The sequence below is a fragment of the Hesperophylax consimilis genome, chromosome 1 (genome assembly GCF_061612785.1).
Source record: "Hesperophylax consimilis isolate HC1 chromosome 1, BYU_Hcon_1.0, whole genome shotgun sequence".
Classification (NCBI taxonomy): Eukaryota; Metazoa; Arthropoda; class Insecta; order Trichoptera; family Limnephilidae; genus Hesperophylax; species Hesperophylax consimilis.
In genome coordinates this window covers 6,050,768-6,078,677 of record NC_142836.1, presented here as the reverse complement: position 1 = coordinate 6,078,677, position 27,910 = coordinate 6,050,768, and the positions used below count along the sequence as shown (strand labels likewise).

Sequence of the window (27,910 nt, the reverse complement as noted above, 5' to 3'; positions counted from 1 at the left end):
GGCCATCTCTCTCTCTCAGGTGGCGTAAGATGGCGCTAGTTTTTTTACGTTTGTCGTCTCCTTATGTAACAAATGTCGAACAGTGAGCAGCAGGGGGGTATAACTCCGAGAAAAAGGTGGGTCAGAAAAAAAGACACGGTAATCTCTATGGGTGACTTGTGACGTATATTTTCCACATTCCAATACGAACTTCATGCATGTTTATAGGCCGCTGTCACGAACTTCATGCATGTTTATAGGCCGCTGTCATTGGCCGATTTTAGGCTAGCCAATGGGTTGGCTCCGAATGAGAATTATATTGTCTATGGTTACGCCTTTTTTATAGTTTCTATCCTAGTCGATGGTGAGTATGTGTAGTAGTGACGTATATTTTTCAGTTACAGACTTTTATCTATGGCAAACATTAGGACCCATGGGCTCAGTACTAAAAACCCGAAGATATTGATCTAGTGAGTGGTTCATTTATGGTGAGCAGTGAGCAGTGAGCAATGAGCACGCCATCCAGTGTATCCATAGTATCCGCGCCAGCTCCAGTTAGTTCACTAGACCGCCGCAGCTGGAGCAGAGCGCTCCTCAGCCGGGAAACTGGAAAGTGCCATTTCGAGGGAAAACAAACGCAGTGCACTACCTGTCAAACAGCGCAACCCTCGTTCCAAATTCAAAATATTTGGAGTTCGTCCATTTTGAGTGAAAAAAATTTCCTGAAATTTTGGAGGTCATTTAATCCGACGACAGCAGTTTGGAATTCGATTGCTGACAGCTGACTTGAAGTAAGTACACTTTTATATATATATTTTTTTTCTTTCAGCTTTTTAATTCCTATTTTATTAAAATGTGTGTTAAATAGAGTTGTGAAAGAAATTATTTATTACGAACATATAATATACAAAAAAAGTATTTACAAAATGCCTTAATATTTAAATGCGCACTTCGTGAATATAATAGGCATTATTACGAGTGTATTCCAAATCGAATACAATAAACCTCGTAATATCTCGGAGTTGAATAAGAACTTTTTCTCTGAAATACAAAAATCTTATAAAATTGACTTTTTTAAACATTTATTTATTTTTATTTGATTTTTTAATGCAGCAACATAAATTGTTTAACGATTTTAAAATAATTCAATTATTTATTCCTGATGTTGTACTAACCAATAACTAAATCAATTTAATATATGTGGTGATTTTAAAACCTTGATTTAATTGGATTAATTAATTAATGGTACGCTTTTGAAATATTTTTTTATTCATCGAATGTAAAAACGTAAATGAAGGCTGGTTTATTGTTTTCCAATAATTTAATGTTCAATGTTATAATTTAGCCTATGCCACCAGCATAATATTTTATCGTTGGAATAGAAACTACATACGTTATACGTCCTAGATTTAAAGTTACATATACTTAGCCATTTGAGAGTATTTTTGTCACCTTGTATTGTGTGTGTAAGCTGGTACTTATCTAATTTCTTCTAATACCATTACATCTACCAGGAATGGACTAGTTTTTTAAACTATATAATATTAATACCACAAATTCAAAAGTCACATAATAAAATCCACCAATAGGCGCTATAGCTCTTATATCAGAGTATTATCTCGTATTCAAACTATTATTCGTGGAGAAATTCCACTGTAATAACGCCGTGATTAAAACACAACTTAAAAAAAAAAAGTGAAAGTGCTAATGTTTTAAATCATAAATATTATTTTGTTTGCCTGATGCTGACTATTTACATTAAAAAAATACCTACAGCCTACTTATTTATACATAATTAAACCTAACCTAACTTATGAGATATCGTGGTAAAAAATCAGGAGACTTAGACGAATTAAAAGGGAAGATCTGTTACTGAGAAAACACGCATGGTTTCACTGAACTGCGTCCAGTGGACAAACTTTTAATCTACTGGGTTGAGTATCGCACATAAGCCCATCGGTCAGACAAGCTGTCACCGGCTGCAACAAACATCTCTCTCTGGGCTTTGATATGTGCACAAATTATTCTCGAGCAAAAACTGAATTTGAATTTCTTTCCATGCGCATGTACTCAAAAATCATTTATTATTTCAATAAATAGAATTATTCACAATGCTTTTTGTGACCCGAAAACGTTAAACGTTAAATAAAATAAATTGAAACAGCTAACGCAGAAACACATAAGCGTATGAGGGACAACCTAGTGACAGTACGTATATCGTATTCTACTACTCTGATCGCTCGTTTGTTCGTCGAGGTTATGGATCTGAATGTGATTGATATCGATATGAATGATGTTATTTGTAGCCATTTCATTCATTCATACATATTCGTTGTAGTTATTATTTTCTTATGCGTTTCGTTATTCGCTTTTAATCTAGAAACAGAAACGTGCCTTATTTATTGTTCGATTAGTATAAACGTAACGCGTCTTTGTATTTATGTCAATGGCCTGCCCTTTTTGGTCTCCCCACTTTAAAGCGGGAAAGAATCTCTTTCACTTCAATAGAGTAAGAGAAATATAAATATATTCATTAAACAACACGGTGAAATAAATCTGGGAAAGAATCTCTTTCATTCTATTGTCGGAATATATCTCTCTATCCTAAATATTGGTAACACCGCTTATAAAATTGTATGAAAGATAATTTCAATATTCCCGGGATATTATTTTAGCCCAGTTCGCTCATGTTGTCATCGCCAGCATTACATCCGGGTTACGGATGAATGGAGATCAAACCTGGAAAACGCGCAGTGTGGTTTTGTTTTTCCTTTGTTAGCCAGTTTTCGGAGACTTGCAAATCCGGCGAGAATGCATAGAAAAAGGTATTAAAGTGAAATATGTTTTGCCACATATTCAATTTGAATAAATTTAAATTTGAATATTTTCCTGCCGTTCCAGAGAAATATTCTTATTTGCTTTTCGTTAAATAACGAAATTATGTGCGTGCTATCAAAATTGTCTAAAGTAAAGACAGCGTTTTAACCATATTTTTTTTATCGATCTTACAAGCTTCATATCTCAATTTACTAGCTTCGTGCTTTGCATCTTGGTCACGTAGCATCTATAATTTGTAGTAATCCATCCATAAATTGTAATTTTTTCCATGGTTAAAAAAATCCCAGGGTGTTGGCCCCGGTATTGAGGGAACAAAACCAAATCATTTATATCAATCGTTCGAGACGTACAGCGATGAAGGAATTCGCTGGGATATGTGAAATTTGTGATGAAAAATTTTCTGCTCCGGCGCTCCAATCATCAATCATTCTGCCCTGACAAACTCCCAGAGAAGTGTGTCATAGCACGACTGAACTATTCATAATAATAAACATTGCGTCATCGATAGAATTTTAAGTTATTTAATATTGAATGAAAAATCTGCCAAGTTAAGCGCGCCTGGGTTGAAATATTTGTCCAATGATTGATGACTAATCCATGGGAAAATAAAGTAATACACGTATGTAGGTACTTCTTATTTTGACATTTTATTATTTATTACTAGCGCAGATCCTTGAAAACCAACGAAATCACACTTTATTGTCAAGATTAATCGTAAGAAATTTAAACAAATGAAATACACATTTCAAATACGGAAATAAAATAATTTTCTGATTCTAATATATTATAAGTACAATATAGCTTGTTTGAATTCTTGAGAAAATCAAACATTCTATTTAGGTTGTGGGTCTGTTTGTGCGATTGTAACTCCGGTTCAATGAACTCGGATTTGCTGTGAATAAGTATTGGTTTTCAAAATTGAAACTGAGTGTTTCAAGAATTCAGACAAGCGTTAGACTACTTACTACCTATAATAAAATACTTTAACAGAAATTTTTTAAAATTGAGCCATTTTCAAAATTGGAACTGATTTTTATAAGAATTTTGACTACTCTGTGATGTTTCACGGGTCTGCGCTAGTACCAATAAAATAATAATACCTAACATAAAATAGTTTCCATGTCTCAGTTTAAGTGAAAATATAATCTCAAAGGCGCTTAAAATACCCGGGGAGCTTTTTAATAAATAAAATAAGTTGTTAATTCAATGTGGGTGTTGTAAATATGAAAATTTCATAAAGCCACATGCGGAAGACCGTATTACGACAAATTCCCATCATTTGTCTCTTTCCGAGTTAAATGGAACAAAGCGTCCCGAATGACGTTCTCTTTGATTTCGGGAGGAACGAAATAGTTAAATGTTTATTTTGGTAGAGACTCGGGATACTTCTCCAGCGAGTTATCAAGCTCTCCAATCAGATGGAAACCTGACAGTTCGAGGCGGAAATTCTCAAATAACTTCAGCCGGAAGTTACTTCTTATTTGAATTTTCTGAGAATCTAAAAAAATCTACCCTTATGATAATGAATCAGAAGAAACCGGAAAACCGTGTATCAAAGTCATGTCGCATGGCTCGAATTTCGATTCTTTATCCCATAAAAACGCCAGTATTTTGAGAACACCCTTCATACAATGAATGATGATTAAATTTTTTAATAATTTTTTTATGTGAGTCCCAATTGTTCCCCAACTGAGGAATGTTACAGGCTGAGCGACACTTAAATTATCTATCACTCTGTATCAAGTAAATATTATTTTTAATTAATTAATTGCGAAATAACACAAATTAATTGCGCACGCCGGGACTTAAACCCGCGACCTCCGAATTCGTAGCCATGGATCGTAACCACTCAACCAATAAAGCTGTCGTGAATCGTGAAAATTTTCATTTTGGTATTTTGCTGCACGATACAGCCCTTGGAGAGCTTTCAAATTCTATATGATGTCATTAAGCTTTTTGCTTTTCACAATCATTCTCTTCTGTACTCCAGCCCTTTGACCATGAGTCCTATCTTGGTCTTCAAAGGCCTGGTACCAGATGGCCTCGCTTCGTACTTTTAATAATTTTGGCCTCCCTCAATCCACGTCAGTTAACAGAGTCTCACGATGCTGGTAAGTGGACCTACTTTTCTACTTTGACAAAAAGTAAATATATAACAGCTTAGATAGAAAAGGTCACGCCAAAGAGTACTAGCATGTTGTAAATACGGTAAGATCTAAACACAATGATATGTCGTTTAAAGTTACTGTCAATATATTATTTTCAGGGGGTCTAGAATAGTGAAATCGATAACTTTACAATACCGAATCGATAGGCGTAACTACCGATGATTTTATACTGATTTCCCGAGACGGTCTCACTGTTGATAGCCAGATCGATGTTGACAATGGAAATCGATATACGCTGGCAACACTGGTGCATCTGTATATGAATTGACATTCCTAAACGTCCGACGGCCATGTAAAAGTGAAAAATATTAATAAATTAAGAATGAATTGAAATAATAACTTTAATACACATTGACAGTCCGCATGTACTTCTTGACACTAAAAAGAGAGTTAATTAGTTCATGAGTTCATATCATAAGTCAAAACTAATACCTTTTGTTTCTTCAAGTTGGAACGGAATCAATTGGTCGCTTCTTAGATGAATTAATTAAGTCTAAAAGCTTAGTTAGTTAACCTCCACTCATTAATAAGCCAGTTATTTTGTATAAAGAACAACATTATCTAAAAAGTTGTGCATATTGACAGCGTATCCGACACCTTCGATTCCGCGCTAAAAGCAGCGGCTTTTGTCTACGGACTGTCGGAATAGTATTCTGACCGTGGTCGCAAATATCGCTAACTGACCATAGATGACGGATTTCGTAACTACCGTATTGAAATTAGATCTCCTGCCCGTGAGATGGACGAATTACGCACTTAAAAGCATGTTGTAATTAGTTCAATGCCGACATCGGTCAAATTATGAAGCGGATGTGGTACCCACGCTTCTTGTACGGCATGGGAACACGTAACTCCCACCAGAGTATTGATGGAAAATGAAGGTAACATGGTTAGCTTTTAAAATCTGAATCATTTAAAATTGTGCTTTATATAAGCAATAAAAATACTATAAAAATATTGTGTATTCACTGGTATTCATGTCATTTGAGAGTGATAAATTTGAGCCAGTGAGATTATGACGTTTTCAATTGGGGTACGTTGTGAGGCTGCAGGTAGCGAGAGGGTAAGGAGGCGGGTAAGAGGAGTTGGGGAAGTACCTTGCTATTCAGATCTGGTCACCAAACACGGCTAAAGACATTTCAAGCAAAGTTGAAATTTTGAATGAGTATATTGAAAGAATTTATCATTCTGAAAGATGCTAAACATTATTTTTGATTTATGAATTATGATATAACACAAATAAAATTTACTTATGCTCGCCGGAATTTGAACCCGCGACTACCAGATTGCAAGTCGGAAATAATCTAATATATGTAACTGTAATAAAAAAGTAAGTGCAATAAATATCTCCAAACAGACTGGTTTTTCGCCCAGCTGGAATTTAACATATTTAAATTACACTATCTCCAAACAGACTGGTTTTTCGCCCAGCTGGAATTTAACATATTTAAATTACACTATCTCCAAAAAGACTGGTTTTTCGCCCAGCTGGAATTTTACAAATTTATATTACATCTCTAAACAGACTGAGCCCCCTTGCATTCAAATTTCAAATGAAACTGTTAAATTACTTCAAATGAGGTTTCAATTTTCTTATAACTTTTCATTCTGACAACGTTTTACGGGGGTAATCTTGATCTACGTAAAAATCACAGTAAAAACATGCACTTTGCATTGATTGAATTGTTCTTACAATTTGCAAATACTGAAATGCTCTACTGCCTTAGGTTCTCAACGTATTACGAAACTACCCGCATGCGATTAAATAATTATTACATACACTTTCGAATTCGCCCGATGTTAAATAATAATAACGGTAAAGTATTCCCGTGTGTCTGTAACGGCAGTTAATAAATGCCAATAAATAAAAACCCATATCGAGTGTTTCGTATTAAAACTGAGCAGCGGTTGCACAACTCTTATCACGAAGTAAACCACTGGAGACTGAATACCGCACAGAGTTAGTATATTACTAAACGTGACCTATAATTACAATCATGTATTTATATTTTAGGATAAAAATCTTTAAAACCAAAAGTAAACTCTTGAAATTTAAAAAAATAGTCATTTTGTTGACTGCTCATAGAGCTCATATTTTAAAATTGTTGTCTCCGAGGTTTCTCACAAGCTCTCTGATTAAATAAAACTTCGGCTTCAACAAAACACTTGGACATTTTTTGTGACACTTCAATAGAGCGCCCCTGTCTGTACAGTGTAGAGGTACAGGAGAAATGTCGCCTCCCGGTTGGGCAGCGTTGTGAGGCGGGTTAAGGTAGGGGCTATAGGAAAGGATTTATTAATGCGGGTCTTGAAAATGCCCGGATTATATGAAGGAGGATAAACAGATGCCAGTAGCTTGTTCGACATACTAGCCGTCTTACACAAAAACGAGTCGAAGAAGCAACCCGTTCTCATGAAGCCAACATTAAATCATCTGTGAACGGGTACTCCGCTCGTGTACGTCGAGTATCACGCACGTGCACCGGTGCACCAGGGATCAATGCTGATAGCTCCTTAGAGCAGACTCCATTAAAATACCTACATTAGAACAGACTCAGAACAAACCGATTTGCTAGGACGATACATTTTTGTCTATAGCGGAATGATGCACTTCTGTAGCTTCTATCATACTTGCAGGTAGATGCACTTTACGTAATACAATGTGTTTATAATCTTAAAAAATATCCAGTTTACTTTGTTTATTCAGCTTATCAAACCCTAAGCTGATAAAGTCGACTCTCTTGAAATATGCAGCCGTATTCCTAAGCGTACTAAGCTATTACGTAATCCTAAATATAATTAGGTAGGAGAGTTTTTCTTTCATATCTCCATTATTAGGTAGGAGAGTTTTTCTTTCATATCTCCATTATTATGTAGGAGAGTTTTTCTTTCATATCTCCATTATTAGGTAGGAGAGTTTTTCTTTCATATCTCCATTATTAGGTAGGAGAGTTTTTCTTTCATATCTCCATTATTATGTAGGAGAGTTTTTCTTTCATATCTCCATTATTAGGTAGGAGAGTTTTTCTTTCATATCTCCATTATTATGTAGGAGAGTTTTTCTTTCATATCTCCATTGTAAGGTAGGAGAGTTTTTCTTTCATATCTCCATTATTAGGTAGGAGAGTTTTTCTTTCATATCTCCATTATTAGGTAGAAGAGTTTTTCTTTCATATCTCCATTATATCCAATACTCTTTTGAGACTTTTTGCACCCATTCTTATGCATCTAATTAGTTTAATCTCTTTTTTACCATTTGAAATTAATTCTATTATCATTAAATATAATATGCAATGTTAAACCTGAATAATCGTGTGATCTATGCATTAGCATTGAGGCCGGTAACATTTTACTAATAATATAGAGAACATGTTTTCCTTTTTTAGACCACGTAATATAATTATGTACGAAATATTCTAAATTCGCTTCCACATGGCTTACTTTCATAATATGCCATTGTTTGTACGAAACCGCCTTGGGAGTTGAGTTCTTCCATTACTACCAGCACTGCGGTCTGATTCCTCTAATTAGATAGTATAAAGTTATAGACCCCCTTTGGTGGTAGTGAAACCCCCTTGTTTGGTAGTGAAATGATACAATATTATTTGAAAGCGTTCACATAAATTTAACAAACCCTTTATTTTGGAATTCTCCAGGAAACTCGCTAATTTTACAAGTGAAAATACATTATTTAAACGTTATAGTAAGTTATATGACATTTCCATTTTACCCTTTAAAACTAAGGTTTAGTCCGTTCCGAAACGTTGTCAGGACTGAAAAGTTATTTTAATTCATTACGTATCCGTACATCTTGAGTGAATTAATATTTTACTCCAATGCTCATTATGCATCAGTTCCGATATTTAGATATGATGTCGGGTGTGCTTGGAAGATATAATATTTATAATCAGTATTTTATTAGCTTTAAACCAAAATTTTATTGAATTGTCTGTCACATCCTTTTGTCATTCCTTTTAAATTTTATTGAATTGTATGTCACATCAAACAAATTCATCAGCTTCCTTTTGAATTTTATTGAATTGTCTGTCACATCAAACAAATTCATCAGCTTCCTTTTAAATTTTATTGAATTGTCTGTCACATCAAACAAATTCATCAGCTTCCTTTTAAATTTTATTGAATTGTATGTCACGTCTAACAAATTCATCAGCTTCCTTTTAAATTTTATTGAATTGTCTGTCACATCAAACAAATTCATCAGCTTCCTTTTAAATTTTATTGAATTGTATGTCACATCTAACAAATTCATCAGCTTCCTTTTAAATTTTATTGAATTGTCTGTCACATCAAACAAATTCATCAGCTTCCTTTTAAATTTTGGTTACGAATTAAGCGTTAGGCTCAAAAGCTGGGTTTATATTAGAATTATAGAAAAATATAAAATAATCACTTTCGTATGTTCAATTCATAGGCCATATAGTAGAAATACATTTCAACACGAATTAATAATAACCCTACAAATTGAAACAACGTGATCTATCCAAGCGGAGTGTTACGGTTTAAAGTTCAGAGTTCAAAGAAACTAAGTTGAAAGCCATAATTAATATAACTGCTTTAATGATGATTGCTTCCCTTTGATGGCAACTCAAAAGCGACCAGAGGCAGAGGCAGGTGCACTGAAAATATCGCCACAGATTAAGTACCATTATTACTGCTATTTATTTGTTGGCGTTGGTACAAATTAGCGTGATTATTTGATTAGTCTGAGTTCTGATTTTCGCATTGTAGTACTACTATTAAAAGACTTTAGTTCTTTTTCGTGCACAAATTATACAAGAGAAACGAAAGAAAAAATTGGGACTTATTCTGTTTTCAGTTTTTAACTTTCTTTCATAAAATGATCGTGTTTCTTAAATAATGTATATGCGAATAATAACAAAGCTTTGAGAGTACCTAGCAATTTTTTCGAGCTTTTTCAAACCAAGTGGTCAATATTAGCTATAATGGAGATTTTTTAATGTAGCTAAAACTCATGATCAACCCGGGGTAGGGTTTGGTCTTTTCTACCAATCGCTGCCTTTGTGGCCAACATAATCATGGATTGAAATGAATTCTCGAATTTACTATTCATCAACTTTACGTAAAACTGTATTTTATAATTATTTCCGTTAGAAAGTTACAAAGAAATGAATTGAAAATCATTTAAATTGTGTACTGTAAGCTTCAACTGACAGATCGCTTATATCGAAAAGCATTCCCATGCCTAAAATTATCTGCACCGAGCTTTTAAAAGATATGAAAATAGATGAATCGGCCATCATCATTAGCTGGAATTTGAAAGGCAGAAAGACTGCATTTAATACTTAAGGTTACCTTGATAAAAAAGTAATAAAAATTAATACAAAGCACGTGCCTTTGAAATTTTAACTGCATTACAACAGCGGAGTGAATACACGTGTTATGTAATACTGTTTAGCCTTCCTGTCATAAACACGGGAAGAGTCAACGAGCCTGTAACATTATTATCTAATCATGATCATGTCACTTTATCACACGTGTCAGTTCTAGATGCACGAGATACCTCGACTTATACCCGTTTTACTCCATGTTTTTTTCATACAGTTTATCTATTCGGGATGAAAAAAGAGACGTATTCCTGATAGTTTGTACATTATGTAATGTGTGTTGGTATTACCGATTTTCGCACACTTTAAGATGGCGGACCTTATTCGACATCTGCCATCTCACATTGTTTTACGTAACTATATTACGTGAAAATGATGATTCTGTTTTACATTTAAAGTGTTAATAAAAAATACTACAAAAGTGTTTATTACTGATTGCGAAATTGTATTACTTTTAGGTATTGTTAATTTCGCAGGTATGTTTATTGACTTGACATTTTGTTTTGAGGAAATAATACACGAGAACTTTGCATATGTATTGTTAACTCATAGAATAAATGTGTTAATTTAGATAACTTCATATAAACATATGAAGTATACATATGACAGTTATGGCTGTTATGCTATTATGCTATTATGCTACTCGTATTATGCTATTATGACAGTTATGGCTTTGGCATCTGCGCTACCGTGTTTGGGTAGTTTCACTTCATATATTATACGAATATCGTATCGATCAAGCTACGGTGATCAGGTAGGCAATTTCGCAATGGCTAAGTACTTATAAAAATCATTATGATAAAGGTTCAAAGACGAACTGGTAAACTAAAAAATCTATTGGATAATGACAAAGCACGTGACACAACTCGAAGACAGTGACAGATGCTTCCATGATTGTGATATATGGTTATGTTCTAGGTGTTTCCATTTTTTGACGATTTAGTCCCGTCTCAAAATATTATTTCTTTAATGGAAACTATCTGCATGAAATCAAAAGAATAAAAATAATAATTTTTGTACCGGTCACGATATAGGGATCGGTATGAAAAAAGTATCGCGTAATGCAGGTATTAGGCTTCTGGTCTGTCTACGGTCTACATATTTGATCAGGTGTTTTTTTTGTTCCATGGCATAGTAAAGTGCTGCAATGTCTCGTTCTACATTCTCCAGCTAAAGACTCCTTTGTGAGCCATTTCGTAATCAGAATCTGTATTGTCAAGATGCTGAACTTCTTGCGCTCGTAATAATGGGATGAACCCAAAGATATTAGAAGAACGAGATGTGCTATGAGCAGTTCGTACTGAGTGGAATTGTTTTGCCGAGTGTCGCCGGTTTTGTTCACCAATACTACTGCACACCTTCGCTTGCGCTAAGGTATCCGCACTAATACATAGAACAGATTTCTGTGCGTACACGTCCCGATACCGTTCAAAGTACCCTAATTAGGTAGTACTCCGGCTACGGTCCGGCGGCCAACATAGCATATCTCGTTCTTCCAATATCTTTGGATGAACCGAATGTCGCATGTACGGTACAGTCACAGTGTACGGAGTGTACACATTACATTAGAGACAGGCCTGTGGTACTAGTCGGAATGTGGAGAATATTTTGTGGTTTTATTGTTTGAATGCGGCTTTGAATAAATTTGTTTTCATTTGGTTAATCTCAGAGTCGAATGCAAACCACAAATTTCTGAGAAATATAAAAATAATTTATGCTGCTATTTGATGTTTCAACAAGGATAATAAATATTATTGTGTTCATTGTAAACTATAACAAAAAACATTGAGTGTTATGGTATAAAAACACAATCTTATGTAAAATTCAAACATAAAGAATTAAAATAATTCTCTGGTCAAAAATACTATGCAAAAATACTATTATAGGTAGGTACCTACCTAGGTACTTTATCGCTCTTCTGAATTTTGAAATCACATCAGTTCGAATTTTGAAAATGATACTACAAATTTTATATTACCAATAATTAATAATTATGGTAGATAATTTTGAAAATGACATTTAAATTCAGAACAAATCCGAGTTCATTACCAGCGAAATTAGTATGTCTGATGAAATATGTAAAATATTTATGCGTTAATATTTTACTCTTTTATGCGTCCATAGAGCTTATTGGGTACATAAAATGGTTATATTTTTTATACAAGTGTCAGTAATATACAATGGATACTTAATTTTTTTCTTACATCACAATGGTGTACAATTTTGGTGAACGAAAAATTATCAGTGATAATATTTTGACATAAAAACAATATTTACGTGTAACATCATTATGTTAAAAATGTCGATGGTTTATCGTTTGCATCGACGAATATGTCACTAAAAATACAAACGACAGGTATTAGTTTATTTTTGTAGTAAGTTTCATAAAAAACCTCCAATCTTTATAAAAAAAACTCCGTTAAGATATATTCCCTAGAAAGTTTCCGATTCCGCGTTTATTTATCTTTTCCCAGTAAAAGCATTTTCCATTTTGCGAACACTTGATTCCATTCTGGCTCCTCGATTCGGGAAATGGAACTGGCGATGAAGTTTTGATGTTGATCTTATCGCTTTTCAGCTCAGAAGGCTGATGGTGCAGATGGCTTTTATCTGAAGACTTTCATTGATTTCTTACTTCTTTTACTGATCCCCACAAACATAAATGAAAGTTAGATTAGTGAGACTTAACTCGAGATAGACGCTTGAGTAGATGTTATAAAAAGTAATAAAGTTAATTTGAAAAAAAAAACTGCTTCGATTTTTTCTGTATTTTTATAAGAAAGTTATTTAAATAGTTAAATCAGTTATCACATTCAGGCTGTGAGTATCTTCCTTTCTGGAATATGCCGTAAATATATAATTTATTATTTTAAATGAGTAATTTGTGAAATAACACAAATTAATCAATTCTAATTTGTTTGTGCACGCCGGTATTTGAACCCGCCACCTCCCTGCTTGCTAGTGGGGAGCCTCACCCCTCGACCACGAGGTAATTCTCCTTTCTCTAAAATATATAAAACATATTAAAAATTTAGATTTTATTTAAACTTTTAATAATTTATTGTTTTTTTTTTATTGAGGCTCTTCACATTATTTTCTCAAATACATTTAATTTTTCATTGGAAATATTGTTATAATGATCATTTTAATACTAATAGAGATAACACATTATTATTACTATTATTAAAAACTAAAGGAAAGAGGGATACCATGGAAAGTGGTAAAAATTCTCGAATCATGGCACCGTCAGCAAGAAAACCTTGTAAAGTGGAAAGACGGATTCTCAGAACCCTATTTCTTGAAAAGCGGGGTCAGACAGGGAGGATGTATGTCCCCAGTACTGTTTAATCTATACATGGACGAATTAACCCACAGATTAAACAATGCTGGAGTGGGCTGCCACATCGGAGGTCTATGTGTTAATAATATGAGCTACGCAGATGATTTGGTTCTGATGGCACCGTCAATACGGGGATTGAGAATTCTCCTGAAAATCTGTGAAGAATTTGCTCACGAAACCAACATGATCTATAATGCGAAAAAAACAGCACTGTTGGTCATAAAACACGGGGAAGGCCCAAAAAACATTCCCCCTGTCTTTTTGAATGGTGAGATTCTGAAAACAGTAGAAACCACAAAATATCTAGGACATGTCATCAACAACAAGTTAACGGATGATGAAGATATTGACAGGCAGAGGCGTGTACTGAGTATAAAATGTAACATGCTCAGTAGAAGATTTGGGCTCTGTAGTCCACGAGTGAAAAAGACGCTCTTCTTAGCCTTTTGCACCACCCTGTACACATGCGAGCTCTGGGCTAATTTCAAGAAAAGAACAATGGAAAGGCTTCGGGTGCAATATAACAACGCTTACCGATTGATGTTCGGACTCCCCAGGCACTGCAGTGCCTCCTCTATGTTTACAGAAGGGCGAGTTCCAGGATTTTCAGCTCTGTTAAGAACCAGGATTGCAGGACTGAGGGAAAGGATAAACCATTCCAGAAACATTCTTATCATAGAATCCCGTCTGACTCCAGGATCGAGCATTGAAGACCATTGGAGAAAGATACTTGCTCCCACAATCTTAGATCCGATGGATTCCCGTGTTTCTCTGGTTTAATTTCATCTTTTATTTAATTTTTAATTTTTAATCTTTTTTTTTATTTATTTTACTACATGTAAATATTATCGGTACTTATATCCTCTATGGGATGTGTGGGATTGCACTAACCTCCCCACATCCTGGAATAAAGAATTTATTATTATTATTATTATTACAATACCCTCGAGGTAACACAAACAAGGCGAGCTAGTTTTTGCATAATTACAATTTGGTTTGAAGGATTAACCCTATTGAACTATGACTGTAAGTTAACAGGTTCTATGAAGAATGACGCCATATTATTAAAAAAAACTCTTGTTATTAAACATGTTTTTCAAAGATGTGATCAATGCTCGTATTCATTTTTTTCCAACCGGAATAGCAAAGTTTAAAATGTTAAAAAAATATTCTGATTGGTTCTTCGTGGCTTTGATTTGTATACAAATCTACGGTTTGATTTCGAGATTGACGAATTCAAAATAAGAGAAAGGTCACTGTTTACATCTGATTTCGAAAAAAATGTGAATTCAGCTAGTCTATTTATATAATGAAGAGTGCCTGTGGCAGGGCGGGCGGCGTGAATTTGATTTTTACACAAATCTACAGTTTTATTCGAATATTGATGAAATTTTGCACACTTGATCTTTCACACGAGAGAAAGGTCACTGTCTTGTTTATATAAAAAGGATTCAATAAACTATCCTCATCCCCTTTTCACATCCCTTAGGGCAGAACTTTGATACTTCTTGATGAAATGTTGCACACTTGACGGTCAAAATAAGAAGAAAATTAGTGTTACATCAGAAGAGGATCGAAGGAATCTTGAAAATCAGATGAATACCGTTCCGGTTTGCTCCAGTTAGTCAAATTCAATTATTGCGCGGAAGATTAAATTTATATTTTATATCATTGTTGGAACGAGAACTTTAAAACATTCTTTCTCGAAAGGAATTTAATAAATCCTTTCACGGGTAGGTATATAATATAATATAAAGATTCTGAAATAAAGGTGCTATATCACAAAAATGCATTCAATGGGCGAATCTTTACTAGTCCAATCGACAAAACGGTTTTCCTATAGAAGGAACAACATTTTCCACACGGGTGAGTCCATTGACCGAAATAGCTGACCCGCCAGGAAATTAATGTCTCCGGCCCGAGGTAGATAAGGTAGGTACCGCTGGTGCTAGTGGTGGTATAGGTCTGATTCCACAATCAATAGTGTCAAGGCTCTGCCCAGCGGCCAACCTTCCGTCACTAATTAATGATTGCCAACTACTTACTGCATAGATAAAGAAGAATGAGGGCTTGTTTCGCCATCTAAAAGTCTGATCATTCTTTGCTTAAATTTCAAAAACAGAACTGTGTTTGATCATCATTATAAAATTTTATTTTTGATCAAATTGAATTGCAAGAGAGGCAGAGCGCGTGCTAAACGGGCTAGAACCAAGAGGTATTTAGTCAGTGGCGACATCGATTTCCATTAAAATTTACATGGAAGGCATTTCTAGTGTGTATTATCTTATTCAGCGACTTAACTGCAACGTTTTACTGGCAACCCTAAAATGACAGCATAAGGAATGACTGCGTTAAAAACTGCCAGTTTTAGGAACATCGCCGTTAAAAACTGACAGCCCCATTTCATGACACAAAATTCTTAAATTGTTGGCAATAAACTCCCCCAACTCGCGACACATTTTAATATAATGCGGGAAATTGAGGGGTGTCAGTTTAAGTACGCAATAAATAAAAGCTTCTCAGCGTGACATGGCGTTATCACATAAAACTATAATGAAAATAACTTTAACTATTCATTAAAACGATACATTTTACTACAGTTGCTCGGGGACTTCGTGATGAATTTATAAACAGAAGAAATAAATTACATCCTTTTTTATTTCTGCTTTGGCATTTAATTACAGTTGAACCCAACTAAACACAAACTGAAGCAATGTTCAGGACGAAGAAGACATGAACTTATTTATCGATTTCACAATTTAACCTCTCAGGCCTCTGGAATATTTTCCCTTTATATTTCTTATCTTTATACGCTGTAAGATGGTCAGAGAATTTGTTTGTATTTCCTCGTTGCAATAAAATCCAAATAAAGGGAATATATATCTGAACGTATCCGAAAACTAAATCGGTTTTTGAAAGGTTATGAAAAACGCTTTTAATAGCTCACCTTTTGTCTAAACATTAAACTAAAATTACTGATATAAAAAAACACATACATTTTACTAGAAAAAATTATTTTAAATATTGAAGAAAAATATTAGTGATTTCTAAACGAAAATCTGAAACAGAAAAATCAGAAAAGGAAACGGTTACATCTGGGACTCGAACCCAGGACCCTTGTCTTTCCGGGACAGTGCTCTACCAACTGAGCTAATGGGACCCTATTCCCATCGGTCACTTGTAACTGTATCATACTTCGAATAAGAACTACTAACATTGTCTTCATTTTTTCACCGCACATTTTTATTGGCAACTATCTTTATGTATGATCGCAAGATTCAACCCGAACTAAATGCAATCCAGACAGCGTATTTTTAGATAAACCTATCTTATTTTTTATTTTTAATGTGCGAAATCTGTTGACTTTTCTGCAAGTCTAGAATGAATATTTATTTTTCGGAATAACTTTATTGAGTAAAACCTCAAATTGTAATATTTTAAATATTGAAGACAATATTAGTGATTTCTAAACGAAGATCTGAAATAGAAAAATCGGAAAGGGAAACGGTCACATCTGGGACTCGAACCCAGGACCCTTGTCTTTCCGGGACAGTGCTCTACCAACTGAGCTAATGGGACCCTATTCCCCTCGGTCACTTTTAACTGTATCATACTTCGATTAAGAACTACTAACATTGTCTTCATTTTTAGAAAAAAATATTATAACCTCACTTTTTTGTCTTTTCATGCAAAAATAATTAATAAAAAAATCACAAAGTTTCATAATTTTTTTTCAAATTGCGGTAGGAATCATTAAGGTAATCACAAAGGTGTACGTACATATCAATTATTTTGTGGTTAACTTCTAGATTTGAATGTAAAGCATCATGTTTTCTCTTTCTAACACCGTTAAAATTATATTAATCGTCGTAACAGTAAGGGAGACACAACGATTTCTATAAAACCACCTGAGCTGTTCCCAAAAGCGAACAAATTGACTCAACGGACAATAGCTGTTTTTGTTTCCAAAACCGAACAAATTAGCCTGAGGGGTTAACAGTCTATTTATTGAGTTTTATATTTCTCCAAGTCTATCTCATATTACAAAATATATATACAGGGTGTATCGGCACGTACCCGACAAACTTTAACCAGCTATTCCTTAGCATATTTGGAGTAAAAAATCTTATGTGCACTTTGCTGTCCGGTAACGTTTTTTTTTAATAAAAATTTTATTATTCATATTTTCACCACATGTCACCACTGTTTTATCCTTTGACAAAGTTCGAAAACCCATCTGGCAAATATTTTATTCGAATTCCGTTGAATAATGCACGTGTGTACCTATATTGGCGCACGTTTACAGTCACAACGAAATAGCACGGCACCATTCGTCTCATTTTTAACTATTATTATTTAGTGTGTGCGAAAGAGCGAAGACGCTTTTTGACATACTTGCTTATAACAGCTGTTTAACACGAAACGCAATGCCAATGACAGTGATGTAGTGTGGAAATTTTAAATTTTTTTGTTTTTAATTGAAAAAAAAATGCTACCGGACAGCAAAGTGCCCATAACATTTTTTACTCCAAATGTGCTAAGGAATAGCTGGTTAAAGTTTGTCGGGTTAGTGCCGATACACCCTGTATATATATATATATATATATATATATATATATATTTATTTTTTTTGAGTTATTTGAATTAGTTATCCTGAGGAAAATAATTTTCTTTTACATTCATAGTAATTTTTACATTACATTTTATATTGTTTAAAAACCTTTGAAAAAATAGCTCATTTGACATTATTTCATAGCTTTTGTAATTAAATTAGTAATTGCAGTTATTAGTAATGATCCACGTGTAGAATAGGCGAAAACTAACATATGCTATAGATTAATTTACGATTTACGTTCATAAACCGAAATCATGTGAAGCGGTCTATTTTATTTTTAATTGTGCTTAGTTGAGAAAGAACGTTGAGGAAAATATTCTTAAAATTTTTTTCTAAAATAACACTGAAACTAAGGGAACAAAAGAAAAACCTCTGCAAGGTTCATAGGAGATACAATTATTGAGGCCAAGTCTATGAATTATAACTGAACTCAATTCACTTTAAATGAATAGCACTTGCGCTCGGCGAGTATCTGAATGTCAACTCTATTCATAGAAATATTTCTAGCCGCGACGGACTTTTATTCGAAACATTTTAATATTAAATTTGGAAATTGTTTCGAATTGATTGCTTAATTTTTTTGATATCTTCCTCTCTGATAATGCCGACAGAAACACGCGTTTGTTAACTTCCTCCCCCAGTAGTGGCATAAGAAATTCCTCCCCTCACTCCACGGCTATGTCTTCCTTTAGGGGGGGTTACCATTAAATTCGAACAAAACTTTTTTTATATTATCGACGAAAGCAAACACTTTGTGGCTTAACATTATGTGAATGATTTTTTTTTAAACTTTTTTTTAAACCATTTGAAGTCACTTGATTATCCTGAAGAAGGTTGAGTAGAACCGAAACCGGTTGACCTTATAACTCAATAAAGTGGTTAAAAATAAAGTGACAGTTTTTTCATTCATCATAGGCGACAATCTATATAGGCCCTGTGTCTTTACGATTATTCTATATAACTGGTATAAACCACAATGCTGGCCATAACATAATATATATTTATAAACCATTTGACAAAATCTTTCGAAATAAAATATACCTCGAAATGATTTTTTTACATTTCGTAATGTTTCGATTACTTATTAATAAGAATAAAACTGATTCGATTATTTAAGTAATCGAAATGCCATTGCATGATCAATGAAACAATCATTAAGAATTTGATATTTCGATAATGCCAAACGCTAGTTCTCAGTAGGTATTAAAGACGATGCTGCAATAACTATTATCACATAGGTACTACTACTTCAGCATTATTCAATGAATAATTCAAGCGGTTAAAGAGCAAGCGTCATTTTACCAGAGTGACCTAACTTTTAGAACAGGTTTTCAAGATTTATTGTGTACATAAACAATATTTTCCAACCTTTTGAATTGCTCTCTCCGAATTACAATATTGACTTGACTTCCATGAAGTGTTCTTCAGCAAAATAAATATACAACTCCCGAAAACAGAACTCTTTGTTTTGTTCGAATATTGTTCATTTTCAAATGTTACTACAAACCAGTAGTAGGTGAGTGTTGACATTGTATTTGACATTTAATACAGTACCCGCTACAAAGCCTTTTGTGGACTTTAAATGCCTCGATCATTCCTAGGAAATCGTGATGCATATTGTGTACTTAATTAATGCAGGTAGGCGCCATGTTCCATATTCACGTGTCTTGTGATCTGTTCGCGCAAGTCCATATTGGGAATAAGATGAATCCCAAAAAGGGAATCTGTACTTCTGGTGGCTCTGAGCGTGATACAATGATGCTGCAGATAAGGTTTAAAAAAATGTCTATCGAAGAAAACAGATCAAGATCAGAGAAGCGAACCACTAATTAATAATAAATTGAGTCATTGAGTAATTGAGGCCCCTAGAAACAAAGACGGAAGTGTCCACTTTGTTAAATTGTTGGCAATCTAAAAAAAACGTTTAATCAGTCCGTTATTCATCAATATGCAAGGAAATTTTAATAATATGATAGTAAACCGGTTTAAGAATACTATTTTAAATCATCTATGTATCTAAATGCCCCAGTTTCTTTAAAAAATGAATTTTTTTGATGGACACTTCCGTTTTTGTTTCAATCATTTTGACCATTTTGGACACTTGCTGTTTTGTTTCACAAACAGTTGGAAACTGCCGGTTTTGATGTAAATGACAATTTCAAAGATGTTGCAGTCAATGTAAGAAAACAATATTTTTAGGAAGATTTTTTTTATTGAAAAAGTTGCAGTTGAGTTCCTCTTGAAGATATTATTGAAAGTTGATAGGTCACTTCTATCTTAGAAATTTTCATAAATTCTGGATAACAGAAAATAGATTTAAAAAAGGTAAAATAGATTTAATTAAAGGTAAAAATAGATTTAAAGAAAAGTTAACTAAATTATAAAATAATACAAAAATTAACTAAATCATTAATAAGTCTGACACGATTTCTGCCGATACCTCATTACATTCTATGTGAACATAATCATCTTCTTCTTCTTGAGGTACAAGAGAAGTAGTTGGACATAATTTCGAGTAGAAATTCAATTCGGGAATATTTCTCCAGTCACCGCCAAAGTGGATATTTAGCAGTTTTGCAACATCTCGTAATTTTAAAGGATTAACCGAAATTTGATTAGCCTCAATTAAACTGGGATTTATCATATTTGCAGTTAAATTCCTCTTGCAGATATTATGGAAAGTTGATAGGTCACATCTATAATTTGTTTCTCCTTTTAAAAGAATAGTAGTTTTATTCTTGTTTCTTTTCAAAATGAACCTTTTCGTCTCCGAAAATCGAGATGCCCATGATGATGTAGGCTTCAGAATAAGTTGCGAAGCATTTTTCCATTCGCTTACTTCTACCTCGGTACCCAACTTTATAACTGTAGCAAAATTGGATACAATATTGTAGTATTCTTCCGGTTGGATAATTTGTTCGTGTTTTTTATTTCTTTTTCTATATTACCAAATACTCTATCGGCTGGCATAAAAGAGTGTCCAGTTACCGGAAAAATCAACTCAATTTTTTTAAGACTAGCTGGAGCCTCAGAAAACCATCGCATACACATGCCTATAATGATGGAATTTTTGTTTTGGCCTGGACACCCGTCAACCATCAGTCTTACTGTTTTGATCCCATCTAAGGGGAGATTCTTCAATCTATGGTATACTGCAGATGCTATCTCATTGGATCCCTTTACATGAGTATTTTCCAACCAACAGTAACTGAATACATTTTCTTTAGTTAACGGTTCTTTTGATGAACCAACTACAGTCGTAAAGTTATAAAAATATAACTGCCGACTATAGTAGGCTTGCTGGTCAGGCACTTTTGGTAACACCAGATTTTTTTCGCAGTCGAAGGAAACTGTTACCAAATCACTTCTCCTTTCCTTTAGATATTTGAAAAACTCGTCATATTTTTTTTTATGTATTCGTTTTTTTATCATCAGATCTACTTTTTCACGTTCGTCCGAAGTTTGTTTTATTTTTTCCGACAATTGCAAACAAGTCGAACAAACATCAGTGCGAGGAGTTCCAAACCCCAAATTAAATTTTTTATTGAACACACTCCTGAAGTATGATTGACTGATGGTAATTCCTTTATCTTCTTGTGCTTTTTTCTTGCACATTAAATACATCTTCCGAATGCTGAGGTTAGAAGGTAAATATCTTCGAAGGTTTGAAGCATTTCGACAGTAATGTGCTTCAGTGCACTTGAACTTCTTTATAAAATTCATGGTGAATTCTAACCTTTCCACGAAATGACGACTCCGATGATCGCCACCACGATTTTCCGTAGCAATTTTGCCAGTTTTATAAAAACATTCCATTATGTGTTGCACCCTTTGTTTTGAAATATTTATGCTCTTTAGAAATGTTTGTTGACACACTGGAATTATGGAGCCGTCGGACAATCTAAATGAAAATTTTGTTTGAAATTGTTTTGTTTTGTAAGTGCCTTTCCTAGGTCGCTGACGTTTAATGGATACTGGTTTACAAAATTTTAAAATTAGTGCATCTTGATATTTTTTGTCCTTACGTGAGTAAAAAATCTTGTGAAAACGTATCAAATCTGTCATTTTAATGCTACTGCATTGAAAACTTTTTGAAGTTTTGTGGTTGCAAGCGGGAGCAGATGGTAAACACGTTGGAGAATATCTGTGAATAATATTAAAACGATTAGTTACTATTATTTAGTAGACATCTCCCCTTACTTGATTAATTGTGAAAAAAAATTGTGAACAAATTCAGATAAATCTAAAAATGTCATATTTTGACATTTGCCTACAACATGATGACGGTTTACCTTTTTTTCTTGGCGATGTTTGCCTTCCATTTATGCGGTTGTTTGACACGTTTTCTCACTGATTCCGGTGGCAATATATCGGGGAAAGTTTCCATTCTTGGAATATTTGACGTCCACTAACAATAAATGGTTATTTCCACAAAAAATAACAACTTTTCACTACACGATTCACTCACGCTTCCGCACGAGTTTGTATGAATTCAAGTACGGCCGCCATTATGAATAAAGGCTCCTGATTGGCTATTTGAAAAACTGCCGCTTTTGTTTCGGAAGGAGGTGGACACTGCCGTATTTGTTACAACAACAAAACTTTAAAGCCAAAATACTATGGTTTAATGACAATTATATTAAAATCAGATATATTCTCGAGATAGAATGAACCTTTCTCTATAAAACTGCATATTCAACTCATTTTTGACGTTTGGTGGACACTTCCGTCTTTGTTTCTAGAGGCCTCAATTTATCGTAATTATTAACGTCAGTATTTCAACCCATGCATCCCTCTCGATTCGCCAATCAATCCTGTCAGTCAGCTGTTAAGTTGTCCTAATACGCCTTGAACCTGTTGCTTTTCCATCTGATGATAGACCAGTGGTCTCTGATCATCCCGAGTTTCGTAGGCTATCATAGGTCTCCACTCGAGCACTTCTTATCTTTCAGTGTCATCTTACGTTTTATGTTACTTTAGTTTGGTAATCAATTATTTGTTTTGTAGTCCCACTATAATAATATACTTAGCACGCTTATATCGATTGCTCTCTGTATCAAGTCTTCGCTCTTGTTAGATAAAGTTCCGCTTCCTAATCTTCAGTTCATCATCTTCTTCTATAACCTTGGTCTACCCACCGTTAGGTATAGAGACCCTTCCCGTCTTAAAAATAGTTGTAATTCGGGCCAGCGACTACAACGATTTTCTAAGAGAAAAATAATAATACATTTTTGTTATTGTGTTTTACTGATGCAGTTCTGCAAGAGTTTTGCAGTGGATTGGCATTCAAAGAGGCCGCTCTAAGAAGGCGATAACGTGCCTCACGAATGGCGGCACTTCTACTTCTAGGTATCAGAAGATATTTACAAATGTGGTCGAAACCACCAATTAAACTTTAGCTATTTGGGTTAGTTTGTTGTTGCGAGATTTGCGTACTTTCATTCGAATACAGCAGTTGTTAATGCTCGACTCACGCTGTAATTCAATTCACAGTCTAATTCTGTTTGTACCTAACTATCAGAGGCGGATTTGCCCTTAGGCCTATGTAGGCCCGGGCCTAGGGCGGCCAGATATTAGGGGCGGCCAATCGTGACAAAAAAGTCACAGATGATAACAAGAAATTACTTCCTAAGTACCTAAATATTTTACGTACGAAATAGCGATATGCAAGAGCGTGTTCACACACAGCACACAGCGCGCCCCCACGCCCCGCAGCCGCCCTCGCCACACCTATCATGCTCCGTCGCTCGCCCGCTCGCGTATTTCCAATCCCTACCGTGATTCAGTTGCGCTAGTGACTGAACCGCGTTAGGTATTGTTATGCATAATAGCGTGTTCACACACAGAGCTATAATATGCGTGGGATGGCGTATTTCAGCATATCGCTCGCCATACTTTCCAATTTGGAATGTACGGCGAGCGATATGATGCGATATGAATGTTGGTGATGCTGTGTGGAGGGTCTTTTTAAGGAAGGGAAGGATAGGAAGTTCTGAAAAGGAAAATGTATGAGGGGTGGGTAGGAATCTGGGGATTAGTGTGTCCAGGAGTGACATAAGTATGAATACATCCCTCCAACTGCGGTGCAAGGCGATGGGTCAAGATAGTCCGGCTGGAAAGGTCAAAAGGCCTCCCTCACCAATTCTCTCTCGATCCGGCCCGCCACGCAGCAGGTGGGCAGACGAATCCGCCACCAATACCTGGACAAATCTCACCCTATGAACCATGAATGATAATGGCAGGAAAATTAAAACGGTTTTGACCCTAGGAACTTACTGAAAAGTTTGGATACTCCTGGTCAATATGATGGGTACTGAGAAAGGGGCGGCTACATGGTCTGGGGCCTAGGGCGGCCAAGACTGCAAATCCGCCTCTGCTAACTATTGTTTCGTTCTTTTGTCAGAATTTCCCGGAAGAGTTGCACTAGTATCACTGGTCATTCTCCTTTAATTGGGTGTCAGTTACTATCATCACATTTCTCCGTGACTAATGCTTGTATATTTACGTTAATATATAAAGTTAGTGCAATTTCAATAAGCGTACATTTACGATATTCGAGATTTTCCAAAACATTTGTATTTACTTGTTTATTTTACATAATATTCTCTACATGACAGACTGTTTCTAATATGTGATTAGGTCTGATTAATTATAGGAATATTAATCAAATCACTTTAATTCCATAATATAATATTAATCTATATCCCTACTTATCATCGCTGTCGAATATTTCTGGACTCATCTTTTACTTGGGTAAAAATTATTAATATTATTTTGTGTTTTTTATGATACATGAATTACAATGAACTCCCGTTAAAGTGCTAGACAGTAGGGTTAAAAAATTACTAACTATTAACTACTTTGTATTTTATAATTTACGATGTATACATATATTATCTAGCATTATTATAATGTGAATCCTAGATATAATATATTTTTAGTAAAGAAAAATATTATTTTTGTACATATTTCACACAATTCACAGAAATATAGGCTTTTAATCTTAGCTACTTTACTGTTTTCACAAAAAAAATTACATTCCTCGTTACTTTGATTCCAGTTTAATCCGTTGATAATGACCGCCTCACCGCAACTCAGCAAGCCGGAGAAGAAGCAGAACGGCGACAAGAAGTCCCCGGCCAAGGACAAGGGGGCCGAGCGCGCCCCCTCGCGCGCCTCCAAGGGGTCGGGGGACGCGGGGGGCGTGGAGCCCGAGCCGCGCGCGCAGGACCTCTTCGGCTGGCTCCGGGTCTTCAGGATGGCCGACATGATGTTACGCCAAGGGTGTTAAAGGGATGGATACGACGGGTGTACTACTGCCGTGATTTTATGATTTTCTAGATTATCAGATTTTTATGATTTTATTCACGATTTACATGATTTAGAATTTCCCAGTTTTCGAGAATTTCACGACTTTCTAGAATTTTGTAACGAGTTCGTAATTTTAATAAATTTCATGATTTTATTTCACATTACCTTTCACGATTTTCGTGATTATTTTCCAAATTCAGATTACTCAAGATTCGTAATATTTTCGAAATTAAGATTTTTCTAATTTCGTGATTCTTACAAAATTCTAATTTCATGATTATTCACTGATTTCGTGATACTTACAAAATTCTAATTTCATGATAATCACTAATTTCGTGATTCCCTTCAATATGTTAACATGGGCAACATCCCTTACGGTGGTTCCAGTATCAAATAATTACATTAATAAACCAATATTTTTTCTTTTGGATATCAATGAATATTGTATTTTGGAACCTAGAAAGGAACTGTGATGTAATTTTGTGTATTTCATCAGAACAGGCATGAATATAGTAATTATATCTGCCCCGACGAAGTGATTATTTTATGTTTGAATGATAATAATTTACGTTTGTCTCAAAATATAGTAGAAAAAATCGGATAGCTTGTTCAGGGGGTTTTATGCATCCTTCGTAAGTTTTGACGTGAAAATGGAAAATCAAAATAACGCCAAATAGAAATTATAATGAATTTACTATTCAGTAAATTATAGAGAATTATCACAAACACTTCCAAAGCACTTCGAAAGTTGAAATTCAGTAATAATTATAGTATAAATCACCTCTTCACATCTTGTGCACCGTTTGGTAAAATAATAAAGCAATAAATTTACTTATAATATAAGAAATAGAACAATAAATTAAATCAGTGCCATTTTACTAATGTTGTATTGTTAACATATAAAACATTTAATATCTTCTGTATGTTTATGTTGATATATTTATTTATAATGGTACTTTGCCATGCAAATATCAAACTTTTTTCTTAATACCTAAGTGCATTTCAAACATAATTGTTACATTGTTGAAATTAGTTTACAGCGTTCCTTAAAGTAAATTAATATAGAAATTTATAGTTAATTCATTAATAGAATGAAAAATTACGGTTTTAGCAGAGCGAAAAACTCAATTACAAATGTCGGACATAAATCATAAAAATCTCATAGTATTTTTCCTCATCTAGGTACAATTTAAAACAAAATAAAAATACTATTTTAACATCTCCTTCCATATCGAAAGAGGCTATATGAATCGAATAATTGAAATGGTATTAGTTTAGTATTCCTAGATCTGGATGGCCAGGTACTTCCTGACCTTCATTTTCATTCTCTTCCCCCCATGTTCTTCTCCATCACAATCTCCAATTTGGTGTACCATAGCCCTACTGGTTTCGAACAGCTGGGATTCTTGTGTGGCATTCACACAAAACAGGAAATAATTATGTGTTTTTTATCAATTTCTGTTGGGAAATTATATTTTTAATAAATAATATCAATTAATATATTTTTTGAATAATTCAGCGCCAAAACTCTTGTGATTAATTTGATGAAATAAAATATCGGTAAATGATTAATTAAATTCGTTGGGTTGAGTTATTGATACTATTCTCCCAGATGGGAAATCACCAAACGAATTCTTGTCCAACCTGCGGACGTCTATCAAACAAAGACTAAAGAATATTCCATAATCGGAAATGCATGATAATAAGTAGGATTAATTAATAATTAGAAGTTTGGTATATTATTTTGATAATAGTTTTGTCAATTAAATACTTACGTAAGTCTTGTTTTATGTTGGATGTTGTCTTAGGAAACTTGTACGAATGTCTGTAGTTGTGTGGTGAAACAGTGATTTTTGTGAATCAACGATTTTTACAATCAATAATCGTTCGATATTTTCATCAGTTTATATGTCGCTGCATCACCAAAGTATTCATTGAATTTCTTTCACGAGTGAATTTATATGAACATTATTTATTTTTTGTTGCATTTCTAAAATTATATTGTAATGATATATTTATTTTATTTCGCTTTTGCAGAAATAAAACATTTTCAGAAATGTGTCATTGATCGTTTGTTTTTTTTTTTTAAATTTATTATTATAACTTTATGTTTTTTTTGTATTCGTATTTAAAATCTTCAGTTTGTTTTGTTTTAAATCCAGCATTCGTGAAAATACTTTTTTTTATCATGGATTATAAAATTTGTATACTTTATTATCAACGAATCCGGAAAAAATGATCTAAATCAAACGAATTGTATCTGTGTAGAATATAAGAGTCTTTATGTATACTG

At 34.2% G+C, this 27,910-nt stretch overlaps 1 protein-coding gene across 1 annotated transcript; it reads left to right on the top strand.

The window, feature by feature from the left end:
- The first annotated feature begins 491 nt into the window (after nucleotides 1-491).
- Nucleotides 492-27,905, top strand: LOC149426189 (uncharacterized). The gene is made up of 2 exons (XM_089635972.1): nucleotides 492-770; nucleotides 25,367-27,905. Exon 2 carries the CDS (start codon nucleotides 25,382-25,384, stop codon nucleotides 25,595-25,597), a length of 216 nt encoding a protein of 71 aa, XP_089492098.1. The 5' UTR covers nucleotides 492-770; nucleotides 25,367-25,381; the 3' UTR covers nucleotides 25,598-27,905.
- The last annotated feature ends 5 nt before the right edge of the window (nucleotides 27,906-27,910 follow it).

Bases quoted from the DNA above. Each gene is read 5' to 3' on its own strand.
- LOC149426189 (XM_089635972.1), top strand. From the start codon at position 25,382: ATGACCGCCTCACCGCAACTCAGCAAGCCGGAGAAGAAGCAGAACGGC.